This window comes from Macaca nemestrina, chromosome 4 (genome assembly GCF_043159975.1).
Source record: "Macaca nemestrina isolate mMacNem1 chromosome 4, mMacNem.hap1, whole genome shotgun sequence".
NCBI lineage: Eukaryota > Metazoa > Chordata > Mammalia > Primates > Cercopithecidae > Macaca > Macaca nemestrina.
In genome coordinates, this window is record NC_092128.1 from 154508749 (window position 1) to 154531251 (window position 22503).

A 22503-nucleotide genomic window follows, 5' to 3' on the forward strand; every position below is an offset into this window, starting at 1 on the left:
TTCAACCGCAGACTGCAGAACTCACACAGTGTGAAACAGATTGTCTCATTAATCCATTAAATAACTGAATCCACAATCAGAAAGCTTCCAAAAAAAGGATGTCTCCAGGCCCAGATGGTTTTCTGGTGCATTCTACCAAAGACTTAAAGAAAACTTAGCACCAGTTCACCAAAACTCTCCCAGAAAACAGGAGGGAGCACTTTCCGACTCACTCCACGAAGCAAGCACTTACCCCAACTTCAAAACCGGTGACGAAACTGAAGAAAACCGCCGCGCTCATTTCTGTTTTCTGAGAGTGCAAGGCTGGGTTGGTGTTGAGCGTCAGCTGGTGCAATCCATCACGCCTACGCGCCAAAAGGAAAAATTACGTGGCCAAACTAACGGATGCACAAATGTATTCAACGAGACCCAACACGCGTTCGTGGGGAAACTCAGCAAACCAGGAGAAGCCGAGAACCCCCAAGCTTGCCGAAGAGCATCTGCAGGAACCGTGCAGCTCACCGCAGACCTGGCGGGTGAGGGACTGGGAGACGGCGCGTCAGGCAGAGGCCTTCCCTCTCACCGCCTTGGTCCATGTCCCGGAGCCCCAGATGGGCAGCAGGGTGAGGAGGTCGAAGGCACGCGGACTGGACAGGCAGGACCGACCCTTTTCCTCTTCACAGGTGGCGTGATTGTGTCGAAAATCACAAGATAAAAACGAGTCGAGTGAGTTCACCAGGGATTTCTGTGTGTGACTCTTGTATCCTGCAACCTTGCTGAGCTCACTTTATGGGAAATATGTACGTGTGTCTGTGTAGTTCTGTAACTATTACACAATAGCAGTGCACATGTGGAAACTGAAATTAAAAACGTGCCATTTCTGTTCACCCTCCTGAAGATGAAATCCATAGGCATCACTAAGACCACAGCACGCTGACAACGGCAAGCTGCTGAGGTGAGGCGTGGGAGGTCTGCGTGAATGAAAACTGCCTTCGTGGCTCACGAGATGCAGTGCAGTGAAGGCGCGGCGCCGCCAGGTCCACCTGCACATCTCTCACAGCTGGAAGCAGGGCACTCACTGCTGGGCTGGCGGTGCTAGCGGTTCTGGGTTCAGACCTCAGCCCACCCCGCAGCCTGTGGCTCTCCAGGTCTGTAGCCGGCTACTGGCTGCACTCCCTCCAGGGTCAGAGCTGCCTCAGGGAGAGACAAGGCTGATCGGTTTCTTCATCTTTCCCAGAACCCGAACCCCTCATCTCTTCTCTTATCTGTTAATTCCATTGCTTTTAAACTTAGAAAGTACTTTAGTGATTTGATAAATAATTCTATTTTCTTCTGGGCTCTTTGAGCTTATTTTTATATTTAAAGATTTAATCTACTTGAAACTTATTTTGGTGAATGGTATAAGGTCAGGATCTAAATTGATCTTTTTTCCAGATCATGAAACAGTTGCCCTAGGGCCATTTATCACAGAACCCTTTCTTCCCCGTTGTTTTATGCCTTTGTCTTTATTAAAACTTACGCAAAATCGGGTCTGTGTTCAGATCTTTTGTTCCTTTTTATTTCAATTATCCTTTTTTTTCCTTAAAGGTTTTTCTTACCTGTTTATTATTCTAAGTTAATTTTAGAATTACTTTGTCACAGCCAGGCACAGTGGCTCATGCCTATAATCCCAGCACTGAGGCTGAGGCGGGTGGATCACCTGAGGTCGGGAGTTCAAGACCAGCCTGGCCAACATGGTGAAACCCTGTCTCTACTAAAAACACAAAACGCCGGGCATGGCGGGACGGTGTCTGTAGTCCCAGCTACAGGGGCTATAGATGCTGAGGCAGGAGAATTGCTTGAACCCAGCGGGTGGAGGTTGCAGTAAGCCAAGATTGCACCACTGCACTCCAGCCTGGGCAACAGAGCGAGACCCTGTCTCCAAAAAGAAAAAAAAGAATTACTCTGTCATGTTCAAGAAAAAGGCATCAAGGTTTTATTTTTTACTGAAATGATGCCAGAGTTATAGGTTAATCTAGTAGAAGAATTTTCGGCTTTCCAGCGTCTGTGTCTGAGCAGAGAAGGGCGTCTCAGGCTGCCTCCCTCACTGAGACCACCTCCCAGACATGCAGCGTGCTGGGATTCCCTTTGCAGGCTCCAGTGTGCCACCTGGGCTGCCTTCTGCTGGGTGGGGGTCCTAAGTCCCCACTGTTGGCTCCAGGCCACCTCTCCACCCTCTTCCCACCTCCCCGCCCTCTCTTTGGATTGCCTGTCGCGTCATCTCCAGGGCTCAGAGCCGAGCTTCGCAGGAGGAACAGGGAATGTGAGTCTGCACCCTTTTCTGTCCGGACTGGATATCCCATGAGTCTTTTATTCAGTCAGTGAAGATTAGGGTTTTTCCTGTCAGTTGTTAAATGGATACACAGTGTCCGTGCGACGTTACGGGGTGTGGGCGACATAGTGCCCATGCGTCCTTGTGGGGTGCGGGCAACACAGTGCTCGTGGGACGTTACGGGGTGCGGGCGACACAGTGCCCGTGCGTTCTTGTGGGGTGCAGGCGACACAGTGCTCGTGGGACGTTACGGGGTGCAGGCGACACAGTGCTCGTGGGACGTTACGGGGTGCTGGCGACACAGTTGCGCACGTCGTTATCCTATCTCCTAACGCTGCTGCAGCCCTGCTGTGTGCCCTCCTGGGGACCTCCGTGTCACTGGTGCTCTATAAGCATTGGGTGGGCCAGAGGAGGAGTGTGAGTAAGGCTGACTCTGCCCTCCCACTCTGGGCACTTTGCAACTTCAGCTCCCTCCCCAGAGTCATCTGCAGTTTCTTTTTGTGGATCGAAGTTAAATTTCAGTTCCAAAGCAGAGTTGTTCCTGAGCTGGTGGAGGAGTGGCTGCCACACACCGTCAGCTGTTGTGGACTCGGGCCGTGAGCCACTCCGGGGTCCCAGCTCTGTAGCAGCAGCCGTGTGACCTCGGGCTCAACTCTCTCAGCTCTGACATGTGGCGCACTCCAATCATGGTCATTGTGGAGGGTATGTTTGTAGCATAGGCACCGCTGGCCCGTGACGTGTGCTCAGCGTGATGGGATTGGCGATGGTGGGGGCTGTGGCCTGAGCCCATTGGCCTGGGCCTGTGCAGGAGCCCATTTGGTAGAAGCTGAGCCAGGCTCGTGGGTAGAGAAACAAAAGTGGCTCCCAATGAGCCTGTTCCCCAGTGAGGTCCTCCCTTTGTGTGGTAGGTCCCCAGCGAGGACTGCAGGCTTGACTTTACAGTTCTGCCTTCTAGGCCAGGCAGGACCCCCTGCACCAGGTCACGGAGAGAAGGCGGAGGGAGACCTTGCAGGCCGCAGGTGTTCCTGGCTCCAACACACTGTGTGGGCATCTGAGGCCAGGGCAGCCGTGTTGGACGGCCTGGGAGCCTGAGGTCAGAAGGCTTGGATGGAAGTCCGGCTCCACACCGTAACAGCTGGGGGTCTGGGTGGGCCCTTTTCTCTCTGCATCTCAGCTTCCCCATCTGAGAAGCGGGACCACCGGCCCAGGTCCTCGGGCAGTGTGAGCATCTGTCCCCGCACCGAAGGTGAGCGTAACAGGCGGACAATCTCTGCAGACTCTGAATGATGGGAGGAGGTCCCTGTCCTTACTGGGGAGAGGCCAGATCACGGCAGCCTGGGCCTGAGGGAACTGCCCTGCTGGCGAGAGCCTCCAGAGCCTGGGGTGACCCAGAGACAGGACAGGTGTTGGAAGGATCAGCGTCCCTGCCCTGCCACGTGCTCACCCTGTGCGCTCAAGAGGCGCCCTGTAGAGAGGGGAGGGAGGGGAGGGGTTGCTGGAGCCAGGAGTAGCCACAGCACCATTCACCCTGGGGCCAGGAGCTGTGGTCTCCTTAGATGGGCCCAAGTGCAGTCCAGGAGGGGCCGTGGTCTCAGAGCACAGTGGCTTTGCTGAAGGCTGGCTGGCGCTCCAGTTACCACGCCCTGGGCCCTTCTCTCCACACTGTTTGTTTGTTCTTGGTGTCAGGTACTAAAGGGCAGCCCCATTAATTAGGTGTGTAACTAGAGCTGTAAAGGAATCGTGATGTAATCACAGGGTTTGCAGGTGAGCAGGGCAGAGGAAGGGTACCGCCCGCTGTGCCAGGCACACCCACCTGGCTGCCTGCAAACAGATTCTCCCTGGACTGGGTACCCCCCGTGCCTTGAGCCCAGCCTGGGCCTCGGAGCTCCCGGGCAGCGCGGAGAGCTGAAGCACCGTCCCCAGTGGCACAAGTGCGGTTGAATGTTGTAAATGTGCTTGGGGGCCCAAGACGGAGCCGAGGGAGGATTCAGACAGACGTTCCTAGAGAAGCAGGTTCTACAGCACCAGTGAGAAGTCAGCAGAGGTGTGGGGAGGGGACTGCACTGGGGCTGGGGTCCTAGGGCCGGGACACAAGTGGGCCTCACTGCAGCCGGGCCAGTGACTAGGCTGGGGTGGTTCCCACTGGGCCACCGTGGGGCTTCTGGGCTCCGTCCTGAGGGTCACACAGAGCTGCGGAGGCATTCTCTCTGTTTGGAAGGTGGCCTGGCTGCAGAGTGGAGCACGGTCTGGGGCAGGCTGAGTCGGGCGCTGGCCGTGGACTGGGCGGAGGCGCTGGTCTGCGAGGTGGGGTGATATGTGGGCCTAGAATTCAGGTTGTAGGGACACAGTGCTGCCTGGGCCTCTCTCCAGCCCACATCTAGTCTGCTGGGCTCTGGGCTGAAGGCTGAACCGCAGGGTGGGGCCTGTTGCAACAGAGTCAGGGACACCCTCCATCGCCGCCAGACCTTCTCTCCACTGCTCTGGGGCTTTGTTGTCCTGGGGAACCGGAGAGGGTGAGAGTGTTCCTGGCACAGCCAGGCATCCCCACCCTTCCTGCTGTGTGTGACAGAAGTGCCCGGGATGCCTTCTCTGTCCTGGCTGTGCACAGCCACGCGGTCCGTGCCCCGGGCAGCGTGTGCCGGCCACAGGGACTGCTGAGCCCTCCTGCTTGTGCTATGCTCCCAGCTGCAGCAAGCAGCTCCGTCGCTGCTTCACCCTTCTCCTCTCCTCTTTCTTTCTGGCACGTCTGTAAACTTTGCTGGTAACTCAAGCCAAGTACCCACTTAGGGATTTCTTCACAGTTGCATTTAAACCTGATTGAAGTGGGAGCTCTTCAGTGCCTGACACATCCAACAGGCGCTTCCCCTGAGCCCCGGCCAGGCGGTGCTGAGGGCGGGGTGGGGCGGCGCCGCCGGGAGCTCCGGCTGTTTGGAGGGGAGGAGCGCCCTTCACCTGGGGTGGGTACCCAGCCCTGTCTCGGCCCCTGTGTCCTTTTCTCTGGTTGAGGGTGTGGTCCCTCCTGCCCCAGGCTGTCATGAGGCTCCTGTGAGCACAGCCCATGTGGGCAGGGCTGGGTGGTCTGCATGCTTGGTGGGCAGCTGAGTGGGAGGCCCACGTGCTGGTGGTGCAGGGCGGGTGTCTCCACGCCGCGGCTCCCTCACTGGACCCCTGCGCCAAGCCCACGCGGTTCTGTCCGCGTGTGTTCTGAGCACCGCCTGGATGCCCAGCCCTGGGGGCACATGGTTGGAGGGAACTGGGCGCCTGGTCCAGGGAGGGGAGCCAACCTGCCTCTGCCCTGAGGCGGGCTGTGGGCATCCTCGTCCTGGAAAAGCAGGAGGAAAACCACAGTGGGGAGTGGAGCACATTACTGTTGAACGATGCTGTGATGACAGGAGGATGCCCGAAAAGCCGCGTCCTCCGCCAGCCCCAGCCTTGGTGCTCGCCGGCTCGGGAGATGCGCCAGGGTCGTGCTTGGGAGGCGAGTGGGGGTGCTCCGGCTGTTCATGCAGTGGAGCTCCTGAGAGCCCAGCCTGGCCCCCGTCGTGGGATCGGGACTACGTAGTGTCCTTTCTACGCGTGACGGGGGGGAGCTGCAGGGAGGCCACAAGACACCCACAGGGCAGGACATGAACTCATCGTCCCGCCAGTGACCATCCGCCGGGCCTGGCCTGAGTAGCTCCTGACTCCCACACAGGGCCTGGAGGGTCTGAGGAGCTTTCTTAGTGGAGTCCCTTCCTCGAGGGCTCACTCTCCACTGGGCATGGCTCCCAGGCCCCCCGCCCCACTTCGCCAAGCCGTGGCGTGTGTCTTACTCCTCTCTCTATACCGCCAGCGTGCTCCCCCCCGTGCCATGGCATCGGTCTTGTTCCTCTCTCTATATCGCTAGCGTGCTCCCCCCCTCACACCGTGCCGTGGCGTCGGTCTTGTTCCTCTCTCTATACTGCCAGCGTGCTCCCCCCCGTGCCATGGCATCGGTCTTGTTCCTCTCTCTATATCGCCAGCGTGCTCCCCCCCTCACACCGTGCCGTGGCGTGGGTCTTGTTCCTCTCTCTATACCACCAGCGTGCTCCCCACACCGTGCCGTGGCGTGGGTCTTGTTCCTCTCTCTATACCGCCAGCGTGCTCCCCCCACACCGTGCCGTGGCGTGGGTCTTGTTCCTCTCTCTATACCGCCAGTGTGCTCTCCCCACACCGTGCCGTGGCGTGGGTCTTGCTCCTCTCTCTATACCTGCCAGCGTGCTACCCCCACACCGTGCCGTGGCGTGGGTCTTGTTCCTCTCTCTATACCGCCAGCGTGCTCCCCCCACACCGTGCCGTGGCGTGGGTCTTGTTCCTCTCTCTGTACCGCCAGCGTGCTCCCCCCAACACCGTGCTGTGCCGTGGGTCTTGTTCCTCTCTCTATACCGCCAGCGTGCTCCCCCCACACCGTGCCGTGGCGTCGGTCTTGTTCCTCTCTCTGTACCGCCAGCGTGCTCCCCCCACACCGTGCCGTGGCGTGGGTCTTGCTCCTCTCTCTGTACCGCTGAGTGTCCTGCCTTGCACGGACGGACCACATTTCACTCATCCATTCCTCAGCTGAGGGACTTCTGGGTGGTTCCACTTTTTGGCTGTCATAAATCATGCTGTGGACATTGTGGACGTTTGGGTACAAGTCTTTGTGTGGATATGCTGTTCGCTTCTCCAGGCAAGACGGGAATTTCCAGGCTCTAGGGAGGAGAGGAGCTGCCGGGTTCTGAGAGGAGCTGCCTTACGGTTTCCAAGGTGGGTTCACACCTTTGCATGTCCCACGTGAGGCTCCTGGGGCCCCACACCCTGCCGGCGTTGGCAGCGTCTGTCTTTCTGGTGGGTGTGAAGTGTGTGTGGGGATGCCTGCACTTCGTCACAGGTAAGGATGATGGGCACTGACGTGGCTTGTTAGCCACTCCTAGGTCATCTTCGGCAAAATACCTACTTAGATCCCTGCCCTTTTTTGATTGGATTGTCATCTGATCACTTTCTTAATGCTTTCTTTTGATAAGCAAAGTTTTAAATCTTGCTGAAGTGCAATGCGTCACCTTTTCCTGTGGGAGTGATGGCAGCTGTGCTTTGTCCCGAGACTTCCCTGCTGACCCCAGTGTTGCAATCGCCTCAGACCAAGCCCCTTATCCCGCTGGTTGTGTGCGTGGCGTGAGGAGGGATCTACCTCTCACCGTCTCCGTGTGGACATCGGGTCATTCTGGCCCTGCTGGTTGAAAAGACTTTTCTTTCCCCATGGAGTTGCTTTCGCTTGTGTTTTGAAAAGCACCCAACACTGAACATTTCGGTCTGGCCGTCTTCTGTGCCGGCGACGCATGTGCTTGTCCCCTCAGCAGTCCCACGCAGCCGGCCATCGGCCCTTCCCTGACTGTGAGACTTGGAGCCAGACAGCGTGCGTCCTCCAGCCCGCCTTGGAAGACCACTCCACATACGTCCTGCGTCGGCCTGCCAGGGCCTTCCTCACTGTCCCTGACAGTCCTCAGCACGTACTGCCTCAGTACCTCTGCCTTCACTGTTTCCTGGCCCTGCAGCTTTCTGTCCCAGGAAGCGTGCAGCTTTTCTCCTGAGTCTGCCCCAGGTCTGCTTCCCAGCAAGGTGCTGCTAGGACGCCTTTTCAGACCGCAGCCCTCCCGGTCCCAGCTCCCCGCCCCTCGTTGCTGTGGTTCTCTGTAGCACTTCTGCCCCGAGGTGCTACTGTTGCACCTAGTTGATTCTTTATCTGTCTCCCTAGTTGGAAAGCAGCATCCATTAGGGCAGGGGGTTAATGTGTGCGTCCATATTGTGTCCTCAGGGCCTGGGGTGATGCCAGGCACCCAGTACCTCTCCACACGTACCTGCTGAGTGAATGAATAGCTGAGCCGTGTTTCTCAGGACCCTGGCACCAGGGTTGCTCCCAGTGAGATCCCAGTCCCTGCTGCTCTGTGGCCCGGCAGGGAGGAGGGCTCGGCTCTGGAAAACCGGGGACCCATACTATCCTTCGATGACACCGCATGAGGCTCGTGTTGCTGCCACGACAAACCAGCACTGACTGAGTTACTCAACACAGCGGGGCCGGTGCGGCACTCACGCCTGTCCTCCCAGCGCTTTGGGAGGTCTGGGTGCGGGGGATTACCCGAGGCTGAGTTTGAGACCAGCCTGGACAGCATAGCGAGACCTCATTTCTAAAAAAAATACTAGCCGGGTGTGGTAGCGCCTGCCTGTAGTCCCAGCTACTCTGCAGGCTGAGGCAGGACGATGGCTTGAGCCTGGGAGGTCAAGGCTGCAGTGAGCTATGATTGCACCGCTGTTCTCTACCCGGGGCAACAGAGCGAGACCTTGTCTCAAAAAAAAAAAACACACATAAACCAAAAACTGAACACCATGTGATCTTACGTTCTGAAGGTTACACGTCTCCCGGGGCTAAAGGCCAGGGGTCATCAGGGCCTGTTCATTTCGGAGGCTCGGGGGAGAATCCACATCCGGCCTTTTCTGGCTCCCGGAGACATCCACGTGCCTCAGCACACGGCCTTTCCTCCACCCTTGGAGCCGGAGCACACATCTTCAGATCTTTAGCCAACTCTCCTGCCTCCCTTTCTGACATGTGAAGATCCGTGTGATTGTAGTGGGCCACCAGGATAATACAGCAACATCCGCCATCTCACCATCCCTGCCCTGGACACATCTGCAGAGTCCCTTTCCATGTGTGGTCCTGGGGGCTTAGGCATAGCCACCGCCTCCTGATACATGTGTGGTCTCCCGCCGCCCATCACAGTGCCATCTCCTCCTTCCGACTCCCAGGTCCTGAGGCCTCCAGGCCAGCACTGGCCAGGCGGGGGCTGGGAAGAGCCAGCCAGGCCGCGTGGCAGAGTGGAGAGTATGTCCCCCGTTGTGGGGTCAGGCCTGGGCCCTGGACGTGGTGCCTGGGCTTGCAGGAGAGGTGGGCAGGTGCCCTGTGAGGGAGACCTGCCCATGCCGCCCTGGGAGCACGTCTCCCCTCTCCTCCCCCTGCGTGGCGTCCAGCAGGATGTGGCGTGTGCCCCCTCCAGCGTGGCCACCCAGAGCTCCAAGCAGGGCCCAGGAGGAGCTGTGAGGAGGCGTGACTGAGTCTGTGGCATTTCCTGCAGAGTTCTTCCCATCAGGGTGAAGTCTGTATGGCAGAGGCAGCCAGGGAGCCTCCCCTCCACTCCCCGTGGAATCCAGACAGCCTGCATTGCAGCCCCGGCGGCTCCGCTGTGTCCTCAACCAGCTGCTTCCCTCTCAGCCTCAGCTTTGTCCTGGGAGAGAGGCCACTGGGGCCTGCTCTCCCTCCCACCATAGCAGCTGTCAATCATGAAACCCTCATGGTGTCAGCCGAGGGCTCCCCCTCCCCTCCACCCCTAGAGCCAGAGCGCCCTTCGAGGTCCTGGGTTGCTGACCCCACACCAACCCCCGGGACGCCAGGGCCATCTCCAGGACCGGGGACAGCAAGGGACCTGGCTGCTGCAGCAGCTCCTAGAAGGTAAAGCCTTTGGCCTCAGAGAGCCTCCCCCGACAGTTCCCGCTCCCTTCGCTCGCTTCTCCAGGCCGGGCGTGCACCCGCGGATTCCTCCTCACGCAGAGCCTGCCCTGATGGCCCCCCCACCCCACACCACCCCAGGCCCCTCCTCCGAGTGGAGTGCTCTTCAGCACTCGGGTCCTCCCTGTGCCACCCCACCTGGAACCCTGCTCCTCGCCCCGCTCCTTCCAGAGCCGTCTCTTTGGCTACTCCGATTACCAGACCAGTTTGTGTCCCCTTCCCGAGTCTCCTGCCATCTGAAGAGCTCATTACATCCGGAATCCGAGGCCTCGCTGCCTACATTAGCAGGTTTTCATAGACTGCCACATCTCAAAAAGAGGAAAAGAGACAGGAGATTTAAAATTCTCGTCTTGCCGAAAGCAGACAGATTGACTCGAAAATGACCTAGTCAATAAAAGATGAGCTCTGGAAAGGCTTCCCTCTTCTCAAAGAGGGCTCACCTGCCTGGGAGCTGAGGTTCTGCAAGCCTCTGTGGGAAATTAATAATGCATGCGGCATGCAAAGCGGCCAGAGCCCATGCAGCCCCCACCCCCACATTTCCCAGGACCTCGCCACTGCCACCCCAGGCCTCTCTCCACGGACCTGCTGCTGGGCAAGTTCCTGGAAGGAAGCTTCCAGAAACAGATGAGGTGGCCGTGTTCTGTGGTCACATCTTGGCTCAGCTGTGATGTCGCTGTGGTGCACTGCTCCCTCTGGAGTGTTTCTGGCTCTGGGAGGTATGTGCGCAATGGGCTCCCTGACTGCACAGGGGCCCTGGCTGTGAGCCTGTGAGGCTGGGTCTGCCTGGAGCCAGTGGGATGAGAGGGAAGTGCTCTGAAGACCGTTCCCCCACTGGTGCAGGGACAGGAAGCACAGGGTTCCGGTGGCTCTGCTGTATCGGCTGCAGGGACTGCAGCCCTTCCTGTGCCAGGAGGAGCCATGACAGGATGGGCACCCCTTGCCCTCCTTGGGCTGGCATCTCTGCACAGGGCCTGGGACCTCTGCAGTGGCCACCGGTTCTCATCTCTCCTGGTGCCTGCACCTGCCTCACCTCACCCTAACAGGAGTCACATCTGACCCCAACCACTTCCTTTTACCAGAGCTTCTCAGCTCATGTTCCCGAAAAGGAGAGATTAAGTTTTCCTTTTGAGCCAAGACATGCCCCATTTGCTGTCCGTCTCTCAGATGGCCATCTTTCATCCAGTCAACGGGGCTGACCGCGCGGTTTCCACTGCTAACACACGCAGAGCTGGCTGGTTCTGGGGTCTGTACCCACACGCAGGGCCTCTGCCGCCATCTGGACCCCTGCCACCCCAGTTTTCCCCACTTTAGGGTTTCGGGTCAGGAGGAAACTATCCCGACAGCTCCCTGTGCTCCTGCAGACTTCCGGGTTTGGCCATGGTTCCCGTCAGCCCCCCAGACCTCCACCAAGTGTCCGAGGGGATGTGGAGCCCAGCCCTTTCCCACCACTTCTGCCCTGCAGCTGCACGGAGGGCCAGGTTGAACGGCTGAGGCCCAGCCCCTGCCTTCAGGCAGCTCACACAGTGAGAGAGGTGGCCCTGCCCAGGTGGCCTCAGCTGGAAAGGCATGTGCGTGCACCAGAGGTGCAGACCCAGTCCAGGGGGGAGGGACAGGATGCCCCAGAAGGGCCTCATCTGGAGGTGGCGCCGGACTGGGGAGGGTCGGGACGCCCCAGAGGGGCCTCATCTGGAGGTGACGCCAGACTGGGGAGGGTCAGGACGCCCCAGAGGGGCCTCATCTGGAGGTGGCGCCGGACTGGGGAGGGTCGGGACGCCCCAGAGGGGCCTCATCTGGAGGTGACGCCAGACTGGGGAGGGTCAGGACGCCCCAGAGGGGCCTCATCTGGAGGTGGCGCCGGACTGGGGAGGGTCGGGACGCCCCAGAGGGGCCTCATCTGGAGGTGGCGCCGGACTGGGAAGTCGGGACGCCCCAGAGGGGCCTCATCTAGGAGCTGCAGAGGCAGCCAGGCCCCTTGCTCTCCCTGGTCCTGGAGATGGCCCTGGTGTCCCGGGGGTTGGTGTGGGGTCAGCAACCCAGGACCTCACAGGGCGCTCTGGCTCTCAGGGTGGAGGGGAGGGGGAGCCCTCGGCTGACACCATGAGGGTTTCATGATTGACAGCTGCTATGGTGGGAGGGAGAGCAGGCCCCAGTGGCCTCTCCCCCAGGACAAAGCTGAGGCTGAGAGGGAAGCAGCTGGTTGAGGACGCAGCAGAGCCGCCGGGGCTGCAATGCAGGCTGTCTGGATTCTGCGGGCAGTGGAGGGGAGGCTGACGCCAGACTGGGGACGGTCGGGACACCCCAGAGGGGCCTCATCTGGAGGTGGCGCCAGACTGGGGAGGGTCGGGACGCCCAAGAGGGGCCTCATCTGGAGGTGATGATGAACTCAGATACTCGTGAGGTCTAGGGAGAAAGCAAATGTGGGGTGCCCAGAGGATCCCCAGTGGGGGTGGCCCAGGGAGGCATTTCTGAACTGAAGCCTAAATGACTGATGGAGGCAGTTGCTCAGCCCACAGGGCGGTGCTCAGCGTGGGCTCCAGCTTTGGCCCTGCGGCCTGGTGCCTGGCGGGTGCTTGAGGGATCCCCTCCCTCAACAGTGCTGGTGCCCAGAGGTGGCCCTGTGCTGACATGTCGGATGGCTGCAGTGACCACCCCTCCCTATAGTCCTGGTGCCAGGGTGGCTTATCTGCTGCTGGCCAGAGGCTGTGGAGCTGGATCCTGGCCTCCTGCAGGCATCTCCATGTCTATCCAGCAGGTGCCACATCCCCCCACATATGCAGGGTATCTGGAGGGTCACTGACACCGGTGCCAATGTCCCTCCTGCTAAGGTTCCGCTGGGCCTCTGCTGCCAAAGGACCCCATGGGGGCTGTGTAGCCTGGTGCCGGGGGGGCTGTCCCTTGGGGTTCAGCTGCTCTGTTCTCAGTGGTGGGGGAGGAGTCTTCTCCAAATATGATATCCGTGCCCGCCCGTCACCCCGGGACTCTCCCACCCTGTAATCTAGTGGGCTGTAATTGCTGGTGTCTTTTCACATCAGTTTGTGCCAGGTGACAAGCTGCTTGCTGGAGTGAGTCGTTAATCACACAGAGGTGCCCTGTTTGAAAGCTGCACAGCTCACCCAGGCAGCGCCTGCCAGGCGGCAGGCCTGCGAGCGGCTCCTCCATGTGGAGTTCCAGGGCGACTGTCTCCTCGCTGGTGCAGAGTGTGCAATTTCTGCCCAGCAGGAGGACTCATGGCTCGTCATGGAGGCTGCGTCTCAAGGGCCCTCTGGCACCAGCAGAGTTGAAGCGACCATCTTCTTGGGGCAGCAGCAGGCCCTGGCTGGCAGGAGGTGGCGTCCCTTCCTCCTGTTGCCAAAGCTAGTTCCTGGGAGCCGTGATGTCAGCCAGCCACTCAGGCTGGTCTCCGGGAATTTGGATTTGGGGCAGGCAGGCAGTCCCTGAGATGAGCCGAGTAGTGTGCTACGGGCCATGCTGGGGTATGGTTCTCACGGTGTGACGTCCTGGGGCCCCCGGCCAGTCCGTAGGTGCGTCCCCACCTCCTACAGTCTCTTGCAGAGCCAGCCAGGACCCGGATACAAATCCCACAGCCATAACCACAGCAGCGCCCCGTGCCCATGGCTGCTAATAAAATTGCATCAATATTTGATGTCTAATTATTAAATATTTAAAAATGTAAAACTGAAATAGTTTAGAAGTTTGCAAGACGTGAATGATTCAGTCCCAGGAAGCATGGCTCAGCATTGGGCCTGGGCAGGACCGCGGCTGCCAGTGCCTGCCAGGGCCCAGAGTGCTTGCTGCAGGGACACTCGGGCGGCTCACCCAGCCCTGGACCTCGACTGGCTTCCTGTGTCCACAGTGTGCAGGGGATCCTTGGTCGTCTCTCGTCAGGGTCAGGCCTGGGCCTAATGTGGAGGCCCATGCGTCACCCACTAGTAAACCACCCCAGTGCCAGGCACCTTCAGAGGCTGGTCCTGCTGCTCCCAGTCCAGGCACGTTCCCTCCTGCCTTGTGTTCCCAGTGGCACTGAGCGTCTGGGAGTCATCTCTGACCCGTCAGACCCGTCTGTCCCAGAGGGAAGATACGGAGATGCCAATGCTGGCAGCCTCCAAAAGAAGCAGTCCGGCAGGACCCCCTGGGGCTGCTGCTCCTGCCAGGCGCCCAGCCGCTGCCGGGGAGATGTCTAATGAGAGAGACGGGAAATAGACACTTGGGGGAGCCAGGCTGTGTCGGGGGGTCATGAGAGAAACGCGTGCTGGGGGAGTTTCATAACGTTGAGAACAGAGACAAAGCTCCACCACTTCCAGGGAGTGAGAACCAGTCACTTGTAAAAGACCAGAAGTCAGAACAGCCTCAGGCTTCTCCACAGCAGCGCTGAGTGCTTGAGACTGGAGGGCGATGCCTTCAGCACTGCAGGAGAGGCCTGTTGTGGGGCTCACACCTGTCATCCCAACACAGTGGGAGGCCAAGGCGGGAGGAACACTTGAAGCCCACAGGTCAACACCAGCCTGGGCAACATAGAAAGACCCTAAAGATATATATATATATTAGCCCAACGTGGTGGCGTGCTCCTGTGGTCCCAGCTACTCGGGAGGCTACGGTGGGAGGATCACTTGAGCCCAGGAGGTCGAGGCTACAGAGAGCTACAGCCGTGCCACAGCATTCCAGCCTGGGCGACAGAGTGAAACCCTGTCTCAAAAAGACAAACACACACAACTCAAGGCGGGGTGTACACAGCCTGGAATTCTGCATCTGGCCAAATTACCCATCAGCCCTGAAGGTGAGGTGGAGGTGTCTTCAGCTGTGCGGGGTTCCAGACGATGTTCCCTGTCTCACGCCATCAGGGACCTGCTGAAGGGTGTGGTTGTAAGAGTTGGGGGGCTGCTGCAACCCCAAGCCAGGTAGCCCACAGCTCCGGCTGCAGCAGCCGGGACAGACTTGCTGGGCCTGTCATGCTGGAATCCCAACCTTTGAGCTGGAAAAGGTGCTGTGTCCAGGCTGTGCCAGGCTACATCGTTGGGACCGTATATGGGCAAACGTCCTGCCTGGCCACCCGTGTCTGCCGAGAGCCTTCATCTCACCCTTGCAGGGTGGCCCTGGCCAGACTTACTCCTGAGCTCTGGGGCCACAGGCCGCCTCCTCCTGGAGACTCTGTGCCATACTCTGGGGGTGTCGGGGCGGTCGCCCTGTCTCTCCAGGGTCAGTCTGGACCACACTCGGGTGACCTTCTGGGCGTCCTTGCGGCCCAGACCACACTGTCCCCTCACTCCACACCTGGACTCAGGCCCACCGCTCAGATCCCGCACCAAGCACCTGTGATGTCCATAGACGGCCGAGGGGTTGTTGACGGCACAGGGATGTGTTTTATGAGAAACATGTTACTGCCGAGAGGGTTTTCGCCTCCACTGTCTTACTGACCCGGGGGCAGGTGACGTTAGCCCCGCTCCCACCACACCCAGGGAGGAAAGGGGGCTTAGAGAGGTGAGGTGACTTGTCTGTGAACACACAGGCAGCGTGTGGAGCCTGGAATCACTCCTTCCTCCTGGCCACGTGGCAGCGTCAGCAGTGGGGCCGGGCCTGCCCCAAGTAGAGTTATCCTCCTGGCTTGGCCTGGGCCTCGGGGGCTGTTTTGTTTAATGGTGAAATATTAGTCCCTTTTTGTGGGTTGTTTAAAGCCTGAAAATCCCAACATTGGTTAACTGTGTTTTATTCACTATTTAGGAAGAAAAATGGCTCTGCCCTGAGTCCCCAAAGGAAAATTTCAAAAGCTGCTTCTGCTTCCTAAACCGAGCGTTACTGTGGAGTCTGGGACTTGGGGTCCTCGGTGGCAGCTGTGCAGGGCCCAGACCCAGGCCAGCTCCTCACTGGGGCACCTGTCCAGGTCAGGGACAGGAGCTGGGGGACCGTGGGACAGGGGCAAGGTGGTGGCAGTGGGGAGATAGTGGGGATGGGGGCATGGCAAGGGCTGAGCAGCTGGGAGCTGCTCTGAGGCCATAGGTACCCTCACCGTCCCCTCACAGGCTGAAGCCCTGGAGGCTGCCGGCTCTCACAGTGACCCTGTCAGCCACAGCGGGGATGGAAGTGGAGGCTTGCGGGCGGGGCTGTGGCACGGCCTCTCTTGGGCCTGCCTTGATTTTAAGGGCTTTTCTTCTGAGGCCATGGGAAGGCTGTATGTTCAGAGATGAACACGGGTGTTCAGGGACAGACGCACACGTGTTCGGGGATAAATGGACGTTCAGCGGTGGGTGTATGTGTCCCGTCCGCTGTATGTGTGCTTGCTTGTGGTTAAGCTGACGGTGAAGCTTGCTCAGGGATGGGAGCTCAGGGCTATAGGGGATGGCGGCTTCACTCACCTGCGTGTTCAGCATGTGCCCATCACGCACTTCCATGTTCCAGGTTCTCAGGTGTGATAGTGACACACAGCCCTGGCCCAGCTCACCTGAGCTCAGAGTGCACCACAGGGAAAGAGCCTGAGGCCCAGGCATCTGAAACAGCTCTGTGGGCGCCACAATCCACGCCCTGCAGGAAAAGAGCATGCGGAGAACAGGAGCCAGAGGCTGGCGCAATGGAGAAGCCAGGTGCAGGAGAGGCAGCTGGGGAAGGGAGCGTGGCTCAGGGCCTGGGGTGGGGCTGGGACCAAGTCAGGCCAGGGCCAGATGCAGCTGCCGCAACTGCCAGGCCAGGCACCCAGCAGGGCGTGAATACCCCAGGAGAGAGCCCTGCTCCAGCTCGAGTCTTGATGTGGGAGCGTGGAGATCTGTCTGCCTGGACAGGGACTGGATGGATTAGCAGGAGTGGTGTCAGCCCAGAGAACTAAGGCCAGCCTGGGAAGAGGCTGCTTGGGGCTCAGGGACCCTGTGGAAGCAGCAGGGCTGGCGTCTCTTCCCACTGTGATGTCTTCCCACGTGGGCCGGCTACCTCAGCTGTGCAGGAGCCGGCCTCCTTGGAGCAGAGCTGCCCAGTGCCTGTGGGTGCCTGCAGGTGCTTGGTAAACAGCCAGGCCCAGGATCCTTTTTTTTTTTTTTTTTTGCACTCCAGGCTGGAGTGCAGTGGCTTGATCTCAGCTCACTGCAGCCTCTGCCTGCCAGGCTCAAGTGATTCTCCTGCCTCAGCCTCCCGAGTAGCTGGGATTACAGGTGTGCGCCACCACACCCAGCTAATTTTTGTATTTTTAGTAGAGACAGGGTTTCACAGTGTTGGCCAGGATGGTGTCGAACTCCTGACCTCAGATAATCCACCTGCTTCAGCCTCCCAAATGCTGGGATTCCAGGTGTGAGTCACCGTGCCCAGCCCCAGACTGCTCTTAAAATCATCCCAGGACACAGATGGGGGTCAGGCCGGCCTCACTCACGGGAGAGGTCCCAGAGGGAGGTCACAGAGTCCAGGCCCACAGAGCTAGGGGGCTGCTGGGTCCCCTTCCCACTGCAGGACATGCAGCAAGGCTGGAGCCTGGGGCAGGGTTCCCCTCACCCTGAGGCTCACATAGCCCGCCCAGCCTGGTTCAGCGTGGGTATAGCTCAGGCTCCAGGGAAGGGCGGAAGTGGACAGGCAGTGCCCTGGGGCTGCACTCCTGAGATCTGTTGGTACCTTGGAAAGATTCTCTGCTTGCTGTCGTCTGCATGTGCCCCGTAACACTGGAAGGAGTGAAGAGGATGTAGAGAAAAGTACTGCGTTTTCCTTTTCCCTCCTTCTGAAAGGCCTGGGCCCTGGCATCTCTGTCCCCATCCCTGTAGGCCACAGCTGTGTGCTGGCTCTCCCTGCCCTGCCAAGGTAGAAGCAGTCTCCGTGTTTCAGGCTGTGAACCGGACCTCTTGAGATACGTGCTGTAAACGCTCCTTTATCCTGACATCCCGGCCCTCAGTGCCGTAAAGCCGCTCTTCCCCACTAGCTAGCCTTTACGTAATGGAGCACAATGTATTTTTATTCTGTCCTCTTCACAGCTGCTTCCTGTGATTCCAGGAGGAGGCAGGTGTGGGGCTAAGGTGGTGAGGGGGTAGCTGTTCAGGCACCAGCGTCATGGATGCCTTTGGCCCCCTGCGACGCCCCACTGGGCCGCACCCTAGGCAGCCGCCGCCGCGTCCTCTCTGACTCCCACTTGAACACCTGCTGTTCTCCTTCCTCTCTTGCCCCTCATCGAGGCCTTGAGAACCCATCAGCACCAGGCGTGTGCCCCTGCGTCCCTGCAGGGTGGTAGCAGGTACCTCCTAGAGGTAGCAGGGGTCCCAGGGGTGTGGAGGAGGGGCCCGAGGAGGGCCGGCGTCCAGGCAGAGGGGAGCTGCTGCTTCCTAGGCAGGTGCTCCTGTTCCGTGTGGCCAGAGTTCAACATCCCCGGGCAGGGAAGCCCACCTTCCACCACAGCCAGGGCTGTGGGTGGGCTGGGCTCAGGGCCTCCTTGCGGTTTGGCTCTAAGCCTGGGGTGACTCTGGAGGCCAGTGGGGAGGGCCTAAAAGCCTTGGTGGGGCCACCCCAGAGCGCAGGGCTGCAGAGCTGGGCTCCATCCCTGAGCACCCCTGGCACCGCAGGCCATGAGCACACAGCAGGCCGGGCTGGGCGGGGGACGGGGGCCTGGAGCGCTGCAGGCCGCACCACTGCCTCGCCTCAGCCCATGCACTGCTGTCGCAGGTCGGGCCTGAGAACAGCCTGGGTGGTGCCTCTGTGGTCCTAGGGCCAGCGTCGGGCACAGGGCTGTCGCTTATCACCCTGGGGGTCTCGGCCACTGGCTTCTGGGGTCTCTGAGAGGAGCTTGCCCAGGATCCAGGTCCACAGAACCCCGTCCAGAGGAACCCCAGGCTCCTGGCTCACTTTGGAGGAGACCACGTGAGAGCAACCGGCAAGAAAGCAATGACATCTCCGAGACAGAAAACCCATCTTTTATTTATTTTATCCAAACCATTGTGTGAATTATTCATTCACGTTTATGTAAGCCACTGAACTACAGGGATAAAGGGGGGTCAGAACGCTGGCTTGATCTGCCCCAAGCTGAACCGACTCCGTCGAGGCAGCCTTGTCTGGAGGATGGACCCTTCCCTACCTGGACTGGAGACCAGGGTCAGGGCCCCCTCGCTTCCGAGGGTCTGTGTGGCATGGAGGACGGACCCTTCCCCTCCAGGGCCCTGGGTTTGGCTGTCAGAGGGCGAGAGAGTGGCGCCAGGAGTGAATGCGGCGGTCCCCGCTGCTCCCAGCTGTATGGGTGGTGGTCTCGCCTCTGAGAGGGGGCCCCACACACCACCTTCCTCACCCTGGGACCTCATGGCAACCTGCCATGGGTGGGCCATGCAGCTGGGAGCCCCGGAGCTTCCAGAGGTCTGTGAGCGGCACAGGCGGCTTTGAGGTCTATCGGAAAACAGGGCTCTTTCCTCCTCCAAGGTCAGGCTGCATTTATTACCAAAATCTAATTCTTCCCCTTTGGACGTCTGAGATCTATCAAAGGCAGCATGGGCCGTGTTAGAGTGAAATATGGCCTCTGAAACGTCGTCTCTGCGTTCTTCCTTCCGCACGTGGGAACTCCTGCTACCGACAGCCCCGTCTTCGGGAGGGTCAGCCGAGGGACGCAGGGAAGAATATTGGGGTCAGAGCTGCCAATTAACCTTCAGATTTCGTCGCCTGATTCATCAAGGGCCCCGGGCCTCCTCCTGCCGGAGGGGCAGGGCTGTGGAATAACAACGTCCCCCAGGGCCGTCTTTGCCGGCGACGGAGGGAGGAGGCCAGGTCGGGGCCAGGGCCGAATCAGTGCCGAATCAGTGCCGAGGCTGCCATCCCACAGGTGGACGGGCGCCAGGGCCCCTCTGCTGACAGGCCCGCGGTGGTACAGGCCCCGTCTCCTCCCAGTCCCTGACATCCGGATGCCACTAACATAGGCCCTGCACTGCTGCTCCTTCCAGAACCCATGGCAGGCGGCGCCCTTGCTCTTGCAGCCAAGCGGCGAATCTCTGTGAGCCTGAGTGTCCTCGTGTGTGGACTGGGGATTGGATCGTGTTCGTAGCTGTCACAGCCAGGCGGTGAGTGCATTTGCACACGGAACGGGCTGCTCTACTGAGCTCACGCCGTCGGGGGTGCCCAGCGGCCCTGCACTCTCGGCAGTGGCCTCCAGTGCGTGATCTGGCTCACTGCCTCTGAAGGCAGCTGCCTGCCTGTGTCCGTGTTGCAGACAGAGGACCTGGGAGATGGGGTGAAGGGGTAGGTTCAGGGTCACAGGTCGGGGAGGCAGAGCCGAGCTGGACCCGCGGCCCCTCCCGCATTCTCCATCTTTCTCTGTAGACTTCAGGGCTTCTCGTTTGCACTTGGCTCCCCTGTCCCTGATCATCTCCAGGAAGCAACCTGGACTGCATCGTCTGCCTTAAACTGGCCCATCAGAGCCTCTTCTGGCCGCTGTACACAAACTCCCCGGCAGCCCCTCCCTCACTCGCTGTGACCTGGCCAGCAGGCACTCACATGTGTACCTTTCCTCACACTCCCCCAGAGTGGGCTGTGGGGGACCCCACACCCGTCCTGGGGCCTTCAGACTCATCTCTAACTCAGGACCAGCCTTCCCCCGGGCACTGCCTGGGGTTGGAACCCTTGTTCTCTCCAACCTTGTGGCTATGGTTGACTTTAATATCCTCTTTCTCAGCCCAGCCAGGGAGCTGACCATCCTGTGCCTGGATGCGGGTACCTACACCAGTCCTGTGATTCAGTCCCTCGTCATAGTGGAGGGAGGCTGGCAGCTGGCCCATCTCCTGTGACCTGCAGGATAGGGTCCACCGGGCTCCCGGCCCCGCCTAGAGTGGTCCCAGGCCCCTGGAGGGCTCCCCAGCGCCAGCTCCAGACAGCACTGCTGGGAAGCACCCAGCCTAGGGGACGGCTCTGTGTGCATTTAAGTGGAGCCAGTCCTAATAATTAACGGTGAGGATAAATCGAGGTTTAATTACTTGGAAGGCCTTTCGGGTGAGAGATTCATGATAATCGCTGTTATCCTCCTGATGGCTCTGCTCAGTAGTTCCTCCCCAGGCAACCGTAAACCCTGGCGGCGGGGGGCGGGGGCGGGGCGCAGGACTGTACCCTGAATGGTCACTTAGAGCCATGTTGGGGACAGTGGGCCTGGGGGTGCCAGCTCTCGTCTCACGAGTGACCTGGCCTCAGAGGTGGCTGGCAGGTAAAGCCCCGGGGCAATAGGATCCGGAATGTCCAGGTGGCTTCCTGCCTGCCTCCCCGTTTCTCGGTGCTGGCTCCTGCGGGGAAGGTGTCCAACCCCAGAAAGGACCCAGGCAGCAGCCTGGGAACAGATGGTCAGGATCGCTGGGTGGTGTGGCGGCCCAGGCCTTCACTTTGGGACCCACATCCTCAGCAGCAGCTACTCTTCAGGTTCTCACCTAAGTCACTGGAGCGTTGGGGCAGGTGCGCCCCTGAGTCATGCCTGATCCTGCGGCTTCCTGGCAGTGATTGGGTGGCTCCAGGTGTCATTCTGCCGGCTGAGGGCTGGTCCCTCCTGGGCTGCTCGTAGTCTGGCTCTCAGAGTTACCGTTCTTAATGCAGTAACTTTATCATCACCACCACCAGAGGATCAGCCTTTATCAGCTCACCCCTCACTCATTCTCTCATGCGTGCCAATGGAGGCTGGCTGGTGTGACATGGGGGCCTCCTGTGTCCCTGGGCAGCCGCCACTCCCGCCTGTACTCAGCCTCCTCCCTGCCCTGGCCACTCCTGGTTCCCCACCCCTCCGGCCGGGTGCTGCACTCACTGTCTCCTTCCCTCCCTCCCGCAGAGCTGAAGAAGCAGGTGGAGAGCGCCGAGCTGAAGAACCAGCGGCTCAAGGAGGTTTTCCAGACCAAGATCCAGGAGTTCCGCAAGGCCTGCTACACGCTCACTGGCTACCAGATCGACATCACCACAGAGAACCAGTACCGGCTGACTTCGCTGTACGCCGAGCACCCGGGCGACTGCCTCATCTTCAAGGTGGGTCCTGTGTGCGACTGTTCTCTGGCTCTGTCTCCTCCCACGGGGAGATCCGACCGTAGCCCTCGGCAAAGGAGCAGCTCTGCGAAGGGGATGGTGTGGAGGGCCAGGCAGGAAGGAGGTGCACTGGGCTGTCCTGAGGCTTCACCCCCTGAGGCTTCTCAGCCTTGGGCCAACCCTATGTGGCTTTGCAGCCCTGGACTCTGGGTGTGGAAGGCCCTGGGCCGCTGCGCCGACTTTCTCGGCCTCTGTCTGTCGCAACTTGGGCTTCGTTCCACAAGGGCTGTGGCCGCAGGCGTGTGTCAGTGTGTCCAGTGGCAGCAGCGCCTGGGGAGGACTGAAGTCCATGTGGGGCCGGGGCAGGGGTGCCTTCCAAGCCGCCAGGCTGCGCGGCGGGACAGCAGCCAGAGGCCAGCACAAGGCAAGGTAGACAGACTAGAAGAGGAAAGGAGAGCCGGGAGCCGGCCACATCTCCACACCCTCGTCCTGTGAGCCAGCAGGCGCTCTTCTGGTTTGCTGGTGCAGCAGGACTGGGTCCACCGTTGTGGACATGAAGAGTCCTTGGGTGAGCAGGGTCTGGTAGCAGAAATCGAGGTGTTACATGTTGACCCTCAGGGTTGCGGTGGCCCCACGTGGACCTCCAGCAGCTGGAAACCCAGGGTGACAACGGCTTGTTCATCACTGCCCCAGTGAGCTAACCTCCCGTTTGTGAAGATGGTGCCGTCGACCTGGCGTGGCA

General features: G+C 59.8%; 1 protein-coding gene across 21 annotated transcripts in view; it reads left to right on the plus strand.

Moving 5' to 3' along the window:
• Positions 1 to 22503, plus strand: part of LOC105483405 (mitotic arrest deficient 1 like 1) — a 419765-nt gene that overhangs the window by 314065 nt on the left and 83197 nt on the right. For all 21 annotated transcript variants that reach the window (XM_011744271.2, XM_071095438.1, XM_011744266.2 and 18 more), the window contains one exon: positions 21574 to 21764. In XM_011744271.2, the coding sequence (XP_011742573.2) occupies positions 21574 to 21764 (191 nt within the window). The remainder of the gene's footprint in view (positions 1 to 21573; positions 21765 to 22503) is intronic.